Source organism: Phycodurus eques, chromosome 3 (assembly GCF_024500275.1).
Source record: "Phycodurus eques isolate BA_2022a chromosome 3, UOR_Pequ_1.1, whole genome shotgun sequence".
Classification (NCBI taxonomy): domain Eukaryota; kingdom Metazoa; phylum Chordata; class Actinopteri; order Syngnathiformes; family Syngnathidae; genus Phycodurus; species Phycodurus eques.
Window position 1 is genome coordinate 13,846,312 of NC_084527.1, and position 14,192 is coordinate 13,860,503.

The 14,192-nt window shown below is 39.1% G+C and overlaps 1 protein-coding gene across 1 annotated transcript; it reads right to left on the reverse strand.

Moving 5' to 3' along the window:
* Nucleotides 1–9,318: 9,318 nt before the first annotated feature.
* On the reverse strand, nucleotides 9,319–13,256 carry LOC133399557 (beta-microseminoprotein-like). The gene is made up of 7 exons (XM_061671123.1): nucleotides 13,242–13,256; nucleotides 12,242–12,326; nucleotides 11,945–11,970; nucleotides 9,984–10,019; nucleotides 9,752–9,836; nucleotides 9,540–9,645; nucleotides 9,319–9,466 (listed from the first exon to the last, which is right to left on the reverse strand). Exons 1-7 carry the CDS (start codon nucleotides 13,254–13,256, stop codon nucleotides 9,337–9,339), a joined length of 483 nt encoding a protein of 160 aa, XP_061527107.1. The 3' UTR covers nucleotides 9,319–9,336.
* Nucleotides 13,257–14,192: the final 936 nt, after the last annotated feature.

A 14,192-nucleotide genomic window follows, 5' to 3' on the forward strand; every position in this document is an offset into this window, starting at 1 on the left:
ATCCGTCACAATTACATGAACATTCAGTTGCATGGGCTTGTGCTCGTGTTGTTTACCAGTTTTCATTTAGTCAATTGAGACTTTGGTTTTTTTTTGTGATAAAGAAAATAATAATTTTATTTATAGAGCCCTTTTAAAACAAGCTCAGCCGAAGTTGCTGTATATAAATACAAATAGAACATACAATAAAAGACACACCACAATATTTGAGTCATGTAACTTGAAAATTTTACTTTACCTTGGGCCTACTCCAACACCAAATATGACAAAATTAAATATCACAAAAATATATATTGATATACATTATCTGTCTTGTTCTGTAAATGTTTAATATGCATGTTTGTGGCAGTGACGTGTGGTCAGGGTAGGCAAGTGAGGCAGAGCCGCACTACCCCCTGGTGGTCTTTCCTTTCCACTGCGTGTGAAAAGTAAAAAAAAACAACTTATGATTACATTAAATTGTTCCATTTGAGTTATTACATTAAATTGTTCCATTTGAGTTCTATGGTCCGTGCTTTACATTGATTTTATTTTTCAATCCAATAATTTCAATGATTTCATCATTTCAGTGATTTCATCATTAAAATAGCAGAATTTTCATATTTCCTGTTCAAATGCATAGGAAGCGCAGCTACGAGTCACGTTGAGTCATCGCTCCCATGATGCTTCAAGAGACCACGCACACATCCATTCAGGCAGGCTGTGATTGGTCCGTGGCTTCACACAAGAGACATTGGTGTTTCCTCATTACATCGCCAATAGTATACGTTTTATCACACATGTACTGCACTTATTGATGTTTAACAGACTGTCTAATATATTTCATGAAAGTATGTGACATTTAGTCTTTCTAATCGACCAGAAAAGCCACTAAAAGTGTGGAGTCGGTGAGGGATGTCATTGCTTCATCACTTTCCAACTAAACCAGAAACTGGACACTCATTAGATAGGTCATCCCTCTTGTGCACTATGTATTTACATGCCGGTTTGTTGAATACAGACACGCAATCATCAGGGATTCCTTGGGGAATGCCATGTCTACATTAGGAGTAAACACACAATCAACAACTGCATGGATGAGATAAAAATGCATGGAAAAAAATTGATCTTCCAACTTATGCATAGCAGCATCTGGTGCAGGTAAAATCCATGCAGTCACTGTTTCTCCGAAATTATCCAACCGGAAACCATTTATTATCGACCTCATCCAGACAATATTTTGCACTTACATGGATACAAAGAATGATGTCAACATGGGAAGTATTTTTTCATTCACAATACATCATGTGAAAAAATACACAGAGCAGCAAAAATTGAAAGTATTGTCTTTACATGGTTCCAGCACTTTAGGATGGCATTGACCATTTGCCAGTGACAGCATTGCGCATATCAGCATAGCTAGAGGCAGATATGTTTTCTACGGTGAAGCAGAAAACAATAAAATCAGTATATTTTTAGAGAACCTCAGTGAAAGTTATTCAATTGTTAGGACATTTCATTAATAAATATCATTTTTGCCATTCAAAGTTAGCTATGCCACATAAATGAAAATAAACCAAATACAAAAAACAAACAAAAAAACATGTAAAAGTTAAACTTACCATTGTTACAAAAAGTGTCATGAGACTGAGAAGAGGCTTGGTTGGGTTGCAAAGTATTAAATTGAATGTCAGTGAAAAAACTACTGAAGTGCCAGGTGTTCGCCTGGTGGTCACCGCCCTTTCATGTCAATTAGCCAAAAGTATCACACATTGGATAGTATGATATAACTAGACTTGGAAATGAAAAGACTAAAAGTTCCTTTGACGCAAAATGAATTCTGTATGTTCAATACTAGCACTCTGGTAGTTGAATATTAACATACAAGATGTGTCAGAAATGTTGCAGGACTCACATCACAAAAGATACAGTATATTTCAAACCCGAACAATGAGTTTTTTCCTTGAGTAAAATCACCTAGATATATATAACACCATCAAACTATTGATTGATTGATTGTCTTTACTCCAAACAGCTATACATCCATCAATTTTCTGTACCGCTTACCCTCACTAGGGTCACAGGCGTGCTGGATAGACCCTGAACTGGTCCCCAGCCAATTGCAGGGCCCATATAAACAAACAACCATTTGCACTCACATTCACACCTACGGGCAATTTAGAGTTGTCAATTAACCTACCATGCATGTTTTTGGGATGTAGGAGGAAACCGAAGTACCCGGAGAAAACCCACGCAGGCACGTGGAGAACATGCAAACTCCACTCAACGCGAGGCCGGATTTGAACCAGGGTCCTCAGAACTATGAGGCAGACCAGTCGTCCACTGTCCTGCCTATTTCAAACATGTAACCAATAAAATGATAACATTAAACAAAACAAAACTAAAAAAGGTAGCTTGAAATAAAACAGAGCAGACACTTTTAGCAGACATTGTTTGGGTAGTTTTGAAGTCATTTATGGCCCGTTTCTGAAGAATGCACAACAGTTGTAAAGAACTTTTGCATGTTTCCACAGATCTCGGAACTAACTCAAATGTGGTAGTATTAATGAGTTATAAAGAATATGCCGTGATTCATTATTAAGGAAGCACTTGGCTTTGGACAGAACTGAAATGCTTCTAATCTAGATTGTATGTGTATTACATGCGGTTTCCAGCAAATTCTGTCTAATTCTTGTATTTAGTTTTTCCACGTGTATTTTATAAACATAGCCTCTGTGTCAGGTCATCAAGCAATGAGCAGAATGAGTAACAATGAGACTAATGAGATAAGACCAGAATTGCTTGATTGTGACTAAAGATTCATCACTGGATCTTCGAGTATGCCCCCGACACCAAATGCCAGAGCCCTCAGTGAAAGAGTCCTACGACGCCAAGGCCAAAATAAGCAAGGTAGTCAAAGTCATTGTGATCCCAGTCTTCGATGTGAGTGAAATTGTCCACCGCGAGTTCTTACCACAGCACCAGACGATCAAGCAGCACGTTTCCAAAGAGATCCTGCTGCGTTTTCTTCGTTCAGTGCAGGAAAACCGGTGAGAGTTGTGGTAGGACAACTCCTGGCTGCTTCATCATGGCAATGTGCCCCCTCACAATGCCCTTATAGTATCTGACAGTTCCTGGCTGTTAGATATATTGTAGAAGTTATCATTTATTTGCTTAGCTTGCATTAGTATTATGGACAATGTTTAGAAAGAAAGATGTCTCGCCTTCAAGAAGATGACTCAGCAGGAATCATCTGAGAGAAGGACGTGGCCGGGACGTGGCAGGTGCCATGTTTTCACCTTGAAACCCTACCCTTAGTGTGTTGTGTCTTGTAGCTTAGTACGTTATGTCTTGTAAACTTAGAAACCTCCCTATTTTCAAATAAATGCAGGAGCGACGGGAGAGATTGTTTAGAGCGTGTTGAGAGGCTGTAACCTGAACAATCTCCCATGCGCCCTCCTCATGAGTAAAATGACCAACGTCTTCATTCCTTTTGTGTTTATTCATTATAATGTTTGGTGAGATAAATCCAACACTGGCCAAGAAGAATAGTTTTACCAAATATAAGCTAAGATCTAAGAGGTGTTTGTGTTATGTTTCTGATTTACGCTTCTTGTAAAATCCATCCATCCATCCATCCATCCATTTTCTGAGCCGCTTCTCCTCACTAGGGTCGCGGGCGTGCTGGAGCCTATCCCAGCTGTCATCGGGCAGGAGGCGGGGTACACCCTGAACTGGTTGCCAGCCAATCGCAGTTCTTGTAAAATAAATAAATAAATACAAAGACTCGAAAGCTATTTATTTATTTGTTTATTTATCGATTTATTTTTGTTTTTATTTATTTATTTTTGTGAAGAGTCTGCGAGGAATGTCATTGTGTCATCACTTTCCTACTGCCGAAAAAATTTGACATTCAATGGACGGGTCATCCCTCTTATGCACTCTGTATTCACATGCCGCTTTGTCAAACACGGATATGCAGTCATCAGGGAATAGTCTGGGAATGCTAAACCTGTAAGCAGTAAATACACAGTCAACAACGACATAATTTACAGCAATGAAAACACGCTAAAAAGTGCGATCCTTCAACTTACGCAGAGCAGCAACTACTGCAAGTACAATCCATGCAGTTGCTGTTTCTCCAAGATGATCCAACTGCATACCATTTATTATCAGTGTCATCCATGCAGTGTGTTGCACCTACATGGGTATGACATTTTTCTATAGTATTTTTTTCGTTCACGATACAGCATGTGAAAACTATGAAAAAAATACTTCATGAACACAGCCAAACAAATTATGGTATTAACCTTCATTCAGCAACTTAACATAACAATACCCATTTGCCCGTGACAGCACTGCATATAGCAGCAATGCCAGAGACAGGCAGGTTCTCTAAGGGCAACAGAAAACAATTTAATTTAATTTATTTTGACAGAACATGCATGAATGTTAGTCAATAGTTAACATTTTACAGAAACAAACGTTGCATTCAGTTATATCACAAAAACAAACAACAAATTAAGATTACCATTGTTCCAAAAAGTGTCACAAAGGATTTCAGTGAAGAACAGTGGAAGAACCTTTGGTGTTAAATAGGCTGACAGTGGAAGAACCTTTGGCGTTAAATATGCTGAAGTGAGGGTCGGTCACTTGGTGGTCGTGACCTCGTTATGTACATAAACAGAAACCTTCACAGAGTTTTGGCAGTAATATGACTAAACTTCTTCCTTGGGCACAACATTATGTTTGTGTGGTACTTGTCAGTATGGCTTTCTGGTTTACAGTATAAAATTAACATTTCATCCATTTAGCACTTGTAGTAAAATCCATTTAAACCTTGAACTAATAGCAGATTTCTGCAAGTCAGTTCCATTTTACAAATTATAGGTCACATTAATGGTGGAAAAAGTTTAAAATTATTGATCTTGGTCAAAATTATTTTACAGCACAAAAACCTGACATTTGGCATTTATATCAACAGTAGCCTTGTTCCTGTTTTTGTTGTCTGCCTGGTGAGCCTACAATACTGTGCTGTTTAACAAGTGGAAACGATATAGTATAAGACCATTTCTTGGAGCTGAATTTGCCTTAACTTGTTATTTTACAAAGATTTTATTTGATAAAGATTTTATTTATTATGTTTTAGATGAAGTGATATTGTTCAGCAATATTTTAATTTTATGTAGTTTTTTAATTTGATTGACGCTCATGCTCTGATTTGAAAAATAAACCAGAGGTTACGCACTGGTTACTCAGTACTTTAGTAATTTTTTCACTTTCTTAGTCTTTCTCAATAATAATTTGGAGAACTACTTTTTACTTTTACTTGTCATATTACTTACAGTACTCTTAAATGAGAGCAATATTTTTACTTGAGTGTATTGTAGTTTCGTCACTGATGATGTAGCGGTACACTCGCCTGACTTTGGTGCGGAAAGCGTGGGTTCAGTTCCCACTCAGTGACGGTGTAAATCAGAATCAGAATCATCTTTACTTGCCAAGTATGTCTATATGTGCCCTGCGACCCTAACCAGGATAATTGATCCATTCAATTCATCCATCCATCCATCCATCCATTTTCAATGGATGGATGGATGGATGTATTGTAGTTTGGATGTATTGTAGTTTGTTTCCCTTTTTGTGTGAATTTACTTTGAAAAGAAGGTTATTTGTGCTGCTTTTCGTTCTTTGCGAATGGTATTTTCTTGATTTTGTGCAGATTAATTACATTTATTTCATAATTCCAGTCTCGACGTGACACTGCCCTGCACCCCTTTTTCAACCTCAAATCCCTTACAAGGTTTATTGTAGATTCTGCCTTCGAGAGACTATTTAATTGTTCTGTTTGTCATTGCATCACGATATGTAGCTTGAATAGATGCACAAATATATTTTATATTAATTTCTAATTAATAAATAATAATAAAAGTAATAAGCCATCCATCCATTTTCCTCCGCTTATCCTAGGTCAGGTCGCAGGGGCAACAGCCTCACCAGGGAAGCCCAGACTTCTCTCTCCCCAGCCACTTCCTCCAGCTCTTCCGAGGGGATCCTGAGGCGTTCTCAGGCCAGCCGAGAGACATAGTCTCTCCAGCATGTCCTGGGTCATCCCTGGGGTCTCCTCCCATTGGGACGTTCCCGGAACACCTCACCAGGGAGGCATCCGGGAGGCATCCTAAACATATGTCCGAGCCACCTCATCTGGCTCCTCTCATTCCCGACACGGAGAGGGCAGTCCACCCTTTTCCGACTGAGGACCATGGTCTCAGATTTGGAGGTGCTGATTCTCATCCGAGCCGCTTCACACTCAACTGCGAACCGCTCAAGTGAGAGTTGGAGATCACGGCTTGATGAAACCAACAGAAGCACATCATCTGCAAAAAGCAGAGATGCAATACTGAGGCCACCACACCGGCCCCCCTCTACGCCTCAGCTGCACCTAAAAATTCTGTCCATAAAAGTTATGAACAGAATCAGTGACAAAGGGCAGCCTTGGCGGAGTCCAACCCTCACTGGAAACGAGTCTGACTTATTGCCGGCAATGCGGACCAAACTCTGACACTGGTCGTACAGGGACCGAACAACCCCACAAAATCCAGAGCCTTTACGAACTGCGGGCGAATATCATCCACCCCCAAGGCCTTGCCACGAGGAGCTCTTTAACTACATCGGTGACCTCAACCCCAGAGATAGGAGAGCCCGCCTCAGAGACCCCAGACTCTGCTTCCTCATGGGAAGGCGTGTCGGTGGAATTGAGGAGGTCTTCGAAGTATTCTCCCCACCGACTCACAACGTCCCGAGTCGAGGTCAGCAGCGCCCCATCCCCACTATACACAGTGTTGATGGTGCACTGCTTCCCCCTCCTGAGACGCCGGATGGTGGACCACAATTTCCTCGAAGCCGTTCGGAAATCATTCTCCATGGCCTCACCGAACTCCTCCCACGTCTGAGTTTTTTCCTCAGCAACCACCAAAGCTGCCAGCCGGTACCCATCAGCTGCCTCAGGAGTCCCACAGGCCAAAAAGGCCCGATAGGACTCCTTCTTCAGCTTGATGGCATCCCTCACAGCTTTATTAATTTCCACTTTTTACCTTAAATGTGTATATATGTCACATCCTCGATACGTTCCGCTCCCTGCATTGCAAATACACTACTGTGTGTATTCGATGGCTTTTTTTGCGAGGAGTCCGAGAGGGATGTCATTGCTTCATTACTTCAATACTTGAACAAAAACTGGACATTCAACAGATGGGTCATCCATCTTATGCACTCTGTATTTCCATGCAGCTTTGTCAAACACAGATACGCAGTCATCAGGGAAATCTGTGGGAGTGCTATTCCTGTAAATATGCAACAAACGCACAGTCAACAATTACATAACGCTAAAAAATAACGCTAGAAAAAAAATGTGATCCTTGATCTTACACAGAGCAGCAACAGCTGCAGGAACAATCCCTGCATTCGCTGTTTCTTCAAGATGATCCAAGTGGATACCATTTGTTATCGACCTCATCCAGGCATTGTGTTGCACCTACATCGGTACAAACAATGGCAACATTTTACAGAATATGCAAAGGATTTTTCATTCACAATGGCATGTGAAACTGTAAGCATTACTTCATGAACAGAGAACATCCATCCATCCATCCATTTTCTGAGCCGCTTCTCCTTACTAGGGTCGCGGGCGTCCTGGAGCCTATCCCAGCTATCATCGGGCAGGAGGCGGGGTACACCCTGAACTGGTTGCCAGCCAATCGCAGGGCACTTAGAAACAAACAACCGTTCACACTCACATTAACACCTACGGGCAATTTAGAGTCTTCAATTAACCTAGCATGCATGTTTTTGGGATGTGGGAGGAAACCGGGGAGGCACGGGGAGAACATGCAAACTCCATACAGGCGGGGTCGGGGATTGAACCCCGGTCCTCAGAACTGTGAGGCGGACGCTCTAACCAGTTTTCACCGTGCCGCCGAACAGAGAACAACAAATATTTATTCTTCACCTGGTTCAAGCACCATGACAGAATATTGGCGATTTGACAGTGGCAGCAGGGCACAGAGCATCAAAGCCAGAAACAGGTATGTTCTCTAAGGGCAACAAAAAATAATTTGTATTTTGTGTATTTTAAATGGAGCCTTATTCAGTTGTAAAAATAAAAATAAAAAACAGCCCGACCTAAAAAAACAAAAACAAAAAAACTAATTAAACTTACCATTGTTGCAGTAAGTTTTATCAAAGAGAGGCTTGTCTCGCAAAGGATTATATAGTCAAGGACAGTGGAAGAACCTTTGGAACCAAATAGGGTGAAATCAGGGGCCTGTAAAGTAAACAGTAAACAGAAAATAACATCCATCCATCCATTTTCTTTGCCGCTTATCCTCACTGGGGTCGCAGGCTGCTGGAGCCTGTCCCAGCTATCTTCAGGCGAGAGGCGGGGTACACACTGAACTGGTCGCCAGCCAATCGCAGGGCACATAGAAACAAACAACCATTTGCACACACATTCAGACCTATGGGCAATTCAGAGTCTTCAATAAACCTACCACGCATGTTTTGGGGATGTGGGAGGAAACCGGACTGCCAGGAGAAAACCCACGCAAGCACGGGGAGAACATGCAAACTCCACACAGGTGGGGCCGGGATTTGAACCGCAGTCCCCAGAACTGTGAGGCAGATGTGCTAACCAGTCGGCCAAGTTTTATTTATTTTTTGGGGGAGGGGGAGGGGTTGCAGTGAGACGTATATTTTATTAGAAATTCACTTTTCACTTTAACTGCCTAAATAAGCACATTGAGCAGATGTCTGCACGGTTCTATTGATGGGCTCTAGAAACAAAGAATATGTTGACTATTTCAAAGTGGCTGTAGGGTGGTATAGTGGTTTTGTATTGCATATATTGCCATCCAGCCCAGACTTCCTTCTCCAGTTTTTCCAGGGGATATCCCAAGGCATAGTCTTAAAATATTTATTACCTGTACAGACACACATTTTAACATTATTACCTGTCATACAATTATGACAATAGTTCAATTACAATAAAAATTATATAAACGTTCTGGTAAAATTTTACCAAATAATAAACTTGAATGAAGCAGATATTTGAAAGTTTATAATTTACACTTCTTGTGATGGAAAATGAATACAAAGAGTCATAAAATTATTCCATGATTTATTCATTTTTACTTATGACCTTAAATGTGCAAATACATCACATTTTCTTCTTCCATAAGTGTGACTCCATACATTGCAATTATACTACTATGCTATGTGCTATGTTAGTAGTAGAGAAGTGCCATTGTTTTTTTTTTGGTTTTTTTTTGTGAGGAGTCAGCGAGGAATGTCGTTGTGTTGTCACTTTCCTACTGCACCAAAAATTGGACATTCAACAGATGGGTCATCCCTCTTGTGCACTCTGTATTTACATGCCGCTTTGTCAAACACGGATACGCAATCATCAGGGAATCGTGTGGGAGTGCCAAACCTGCAAATAAGCAGTAAACATACAGTTAACAACTACATATTTCACTCAATAACACAAAAATCCTTGAACGTACGCAGCGCAACAACCGCTGCATGTACAATCCATGCATTCACTGTTTCTCCAAGATGATCCAACAGGGTATCGTTTATTATCGGCTTCATCAAGGCAATCTGTTGCACCTACAGTAAAGAAGAATTATAACATTTTGCGTGTTGCATTTTTTTCATTCAGAAGCCACGATAAACATTACTTCATGAACACACAGTAACAAAGATTTATTTTTACCTGGTTCCACTTGCTTAGGAAAGCATTGGCCATTTGCCAGTGACAGCACAGCACATATCAGTGAAGCCACACACAAGTATGTTCTCTATGGGAAACAGGAAAAAAATTAAATCATTTCATGTGTTAACATTTTTCAAAAGCAAACATAGCATTTCTTGCCATTTAAGGTTAAAATATATAATGTAAAAAGTAAAACAAATAACTCCATTTTTTTTTTTATAATTAAACTTACCATTGTTGCAGTAAGTCTCAACAGACCAAAGAGAGGCTAGGGTCCCAAAGAATTACAATGGAGGACAGCGGAAGAATTATATAGGGCAAAGTCGGGAGTGTTCATGGTCACTCGCTCTTTATGTCAATAAAGCATCACACATTGGACTTGCCTGTTTGGCAATAATATATCACTTAACTGGAAAAAAGAATAAAAGTCCCTTTGGCACAAAATTCATTCTGCATGCAATACTTGTCAATATAAACAATCATGTAGTAGAACATTAACATGTTATCTTCTAATACGCTGTTTACCAACCACTGTGCTGCGGCAAATTCGTGTGCTGTGACAGATCATCAGGTGTGCTGTGCGAAAAGCTGTCGCTAAGATTTATTTATTTTTACTACAAATAATGTCTTTGCTCATCTATCTATGCCAATGACATATAGTGACAGGTAGAAGAGTAAATGCCCTCCACAAGATGACAGAAGATATTATTAACCTGTTACCAGTCATACAACAGAATAATAGCTTTGTGTTGAGTTAAACAGACCAGATCTGGGCTGATCATTATTTAAGGATATATACTTTTTATGACGTTTGTTTGGTGGTGTGCTGTGAAAATTTGCTGAAGTAAAATAAAGTATGTGCTTTGGCTCAATACAGGCTGGGAAACACTGCTCCAGATAATATTAAGTGGAACGTCAGGTTGCGAATTTATTTTGTTTCATAACCCTGTTCTCAAACTGAAACGTTTGTAAACCGAGGTAATGTTTCCAATTGAAATGGATGGAAATGCATTTCATCCGTTCCAGTCCCGTAACATTATATTTACCTTATTCTGATCGTTGTGTGGTTAAAAATATATACTGTGCAATATAGAAATAGCTGTAAACAGAATGTCTGATGATGAAATAACATTGGGTTCACTTGCAAATCATTGCAGTGTCTTAGCCTTTCGCGTACAGTAATGTTTACGTTCACTGTGGTTATTGCTATCCACATTGCTAAATGGTCGATGTGTGGCATTGTGGGATGTGGTTGCCATTTTAGGCAAAAAACAAAGATACTTGACGCACGGAGCCGATGATGAGAAAAAGCACAAAGTTCTGAGTCCTGATGTCTGCAAAGTTCTATTTGTTTGTGCGTGTTTTTTTAAATGACTATTTTTGTTAAAGAGTATTTTAGAGTGGGTAATAGTTTACTATAGCATATAGTCAGGAAAGGATCTGGCTGCTCAGTACAATATAAGCAAGACAATTAATTAAACATCACTTACGTACACAAATAAATTTTACACTTCCAAGTTCCAAGACAAAAATTCAGCTATAATACTGTAATGTGAAATATTTTGTTTCAGGGCCAAAACTGTTGCAATCATAAAAGTTGTGTTAACTGCACAGTTTGAAATAACAGTTTAACATTCTTAACCATTATACAAGAATGACAGTAGTTCCACTGCAATGTTCATGCATCATTTTATTTATTCTTTTTTTTTTTTATTATGGTTCTGATTTACGTCTCCTGGAATATAAAATAAAATGGTGTGATTGGCTGGCGACCAGTCCAGGGTGTAGCCCTCCTCTGACCCAACGTCAGCTGGGAATAGGCTACAGTTCACCCACGACCTAATAAAAACAAGCAGCATAGAAAATAGATGGATCGATGGATGCAATAAGGAAAAAAAACAAAGCGTCAATATGGGATTGCAGATTTTTTTTATTCATTTGTCACATTTGATCTCAAATGTTTAATTACATTACATTTTCTTCTTCCATCAGCTTAACCTCCTGCATTGCAAGTGCACTACAACTATATTGTATTAAATAAGTGACTTTGTTTCTTCGCAAGTGGTCAGTGAGGGATGTTATTGCTCCATCACTTTCCAACTGCAAAAAAAACTTTACATTCAATAGATGGGTCAACCCTGTTATACACTCTGTATTCACATGCCGCTTTGTCAAACACAGATACGCAGTCACCAGAGAACCGTTTGGGAATGGTATACCTGCAAAGAAGCAGTAAATACGTAGTCCACAACTGCATACCTTAAAGACATACAAATGCTTGAAAAAGTGTCATCTTTCAACTCACGCTGTGCAGCAACTGCTACAGGTACAATCCATACAGTCACTGTTTCTCCAAGATGATCCGACTGGGTATGTTATATTATCAATCTCATCCAAGCAATGTTTTGCATCTAAAATGTTAAAAGAATGTGGAAAGTATATTAACAAATACTTCATGATCACACAGCAACAAATATTTATTGTTTTTACCTGCATCAACCACTTTAAAATAGCAATAACCGTTCGCAAGTGAGATCATTGCACATAACAGCAAAGCCAGAGACAGGTATGGTCTCTGAGGACATGGGAAAACAATTTATAATCAGTTTTTTTTTTGTTTTTTTTTTGACAGAAGCAAACATAGCATTTTTGCCATTCAAAGTTAGTTATACTACATAAAAATTTAAACAAAACAAAAAAACGTCTTAAACTTACCATTGTTGCAATAAGTCTTATCAAACTGAAAAGAGGCCTGGGTCTCAAAAGATTAAAGTGAAGGACAGTTGAAGAACCTTTGGAAATAAATAGGATAAAGGTCATCGCAACCTCTTTATGTCAATAAAGACGTCAATAGAAAACATCACACATTATACTGTATTTTTGGCAGTAATATTATCACACTTAGAACAACAACAACACACACACAAAAAAAAGAACGAAGTTCCTTTGGCACATAATTAATTCCACATGATATTTGTCAATATTGGCAGGGGCACAGATGGGATTTTGCAACTGAAAGGTACCAAGTTTATAAAATAATCTATCCATCCATCCATTTTCTTTTCGGCTTATCCTCACCAGGGTCGCGGGCTGCTGGAGCCTATCCCAGCTATCTCTGGGCGGGAGGCGGGGCACACCCTGAACCGGTCGCCAGCCAATCGCAGGGCACATAGAAACAAACACCCATCCACACTCACATTCATACCTACAACGCATGTTTTTGGGATGTGGGAGGAAACCGGCATGTCTGGAGAAAACCCACCCAGGCATTATTTATATTTATTATACATGTATATATAACATAACAGATATTATATATATTTAACAAACAAATAAAGGTATACATCAAATAACAAATTAATACATCAAATATTATTTTTCTGGAAAAAATAAATAAGATTCACTACCTAAAAAACACACTCTTGCAGCGGCCCCTCTGTGTCTTGGACCAAAAGTAAAATAAACAAGTCTATGTACAGTATACATTTACCATCCCTCCATACATTTTCTATTCCGCTTATCCTCATTAGGGTCGCCAGTGTACTGGAGCCTATCCCAGCAGACTTTGGGCGAAAGGCGGGGTACACCCTGCACTGGTTACCAGCCAATCAAAGGACATATTTAGACAAGCATAGACAAACAAGCATTCACAGTTACCTTTACACATAAGGACAATTTAAAGTCTTCAATGACTAACGTATTTTTGGAATGTGGAAGGAAACCGAAGACCCGTAAAACAGAGGTGTATGTAGTAACCACTCTCTGTATCAATATTTTAAATTAATTTATTGCATCAAAATATTAGATTTATTGTAAATAATAAAACTCAACTTAACTAAAAAAAAAACAACCACCGCTGTAACAAAGCCCTGTACATAATAAATGTCGAACATCAAACATAAAACATAATAAATAAAAATGATAACACAAACAAATAAAATAAATACATTTGAAATAAATAGATAGATATATTAATGTCAAATAAATAAATACATTTATAATCAATAAATTAATTGAATTTAAAATAAATACATTATTTTGATTAAAATATACTTCTAATAATTTATGCCTGCAGTGCCTCCCTGTGTCTTGGACCAAAAGTAAAAGAAACAATTCTATGAATACATTCAACAATTGCTTTTAAATTTTATTAAATTATAATACATTTAGAGAATAAGAATTATATAATTCAAATGAGTGGCACGGTGTCCGACTGGTTAGAGCGTCTGCCTCACGGTTCTGAGGTCCGGGGTTCAATCCCCGGCCCCGCCTGTGTGGCGTTTGCATGTTCTCCCCGTGCCTGCGTGGGTTTTCGCCAGGCTCTCCGGTTTCCTCCCACATCCCAAAAACATGTATGGTAGGTTGATTGACAACTCTAAATTGCCCGTAGGTGTGCATGTAAGTGCGAATGGTTGTTTGTTTGTATGTGCCCTGCGATTGG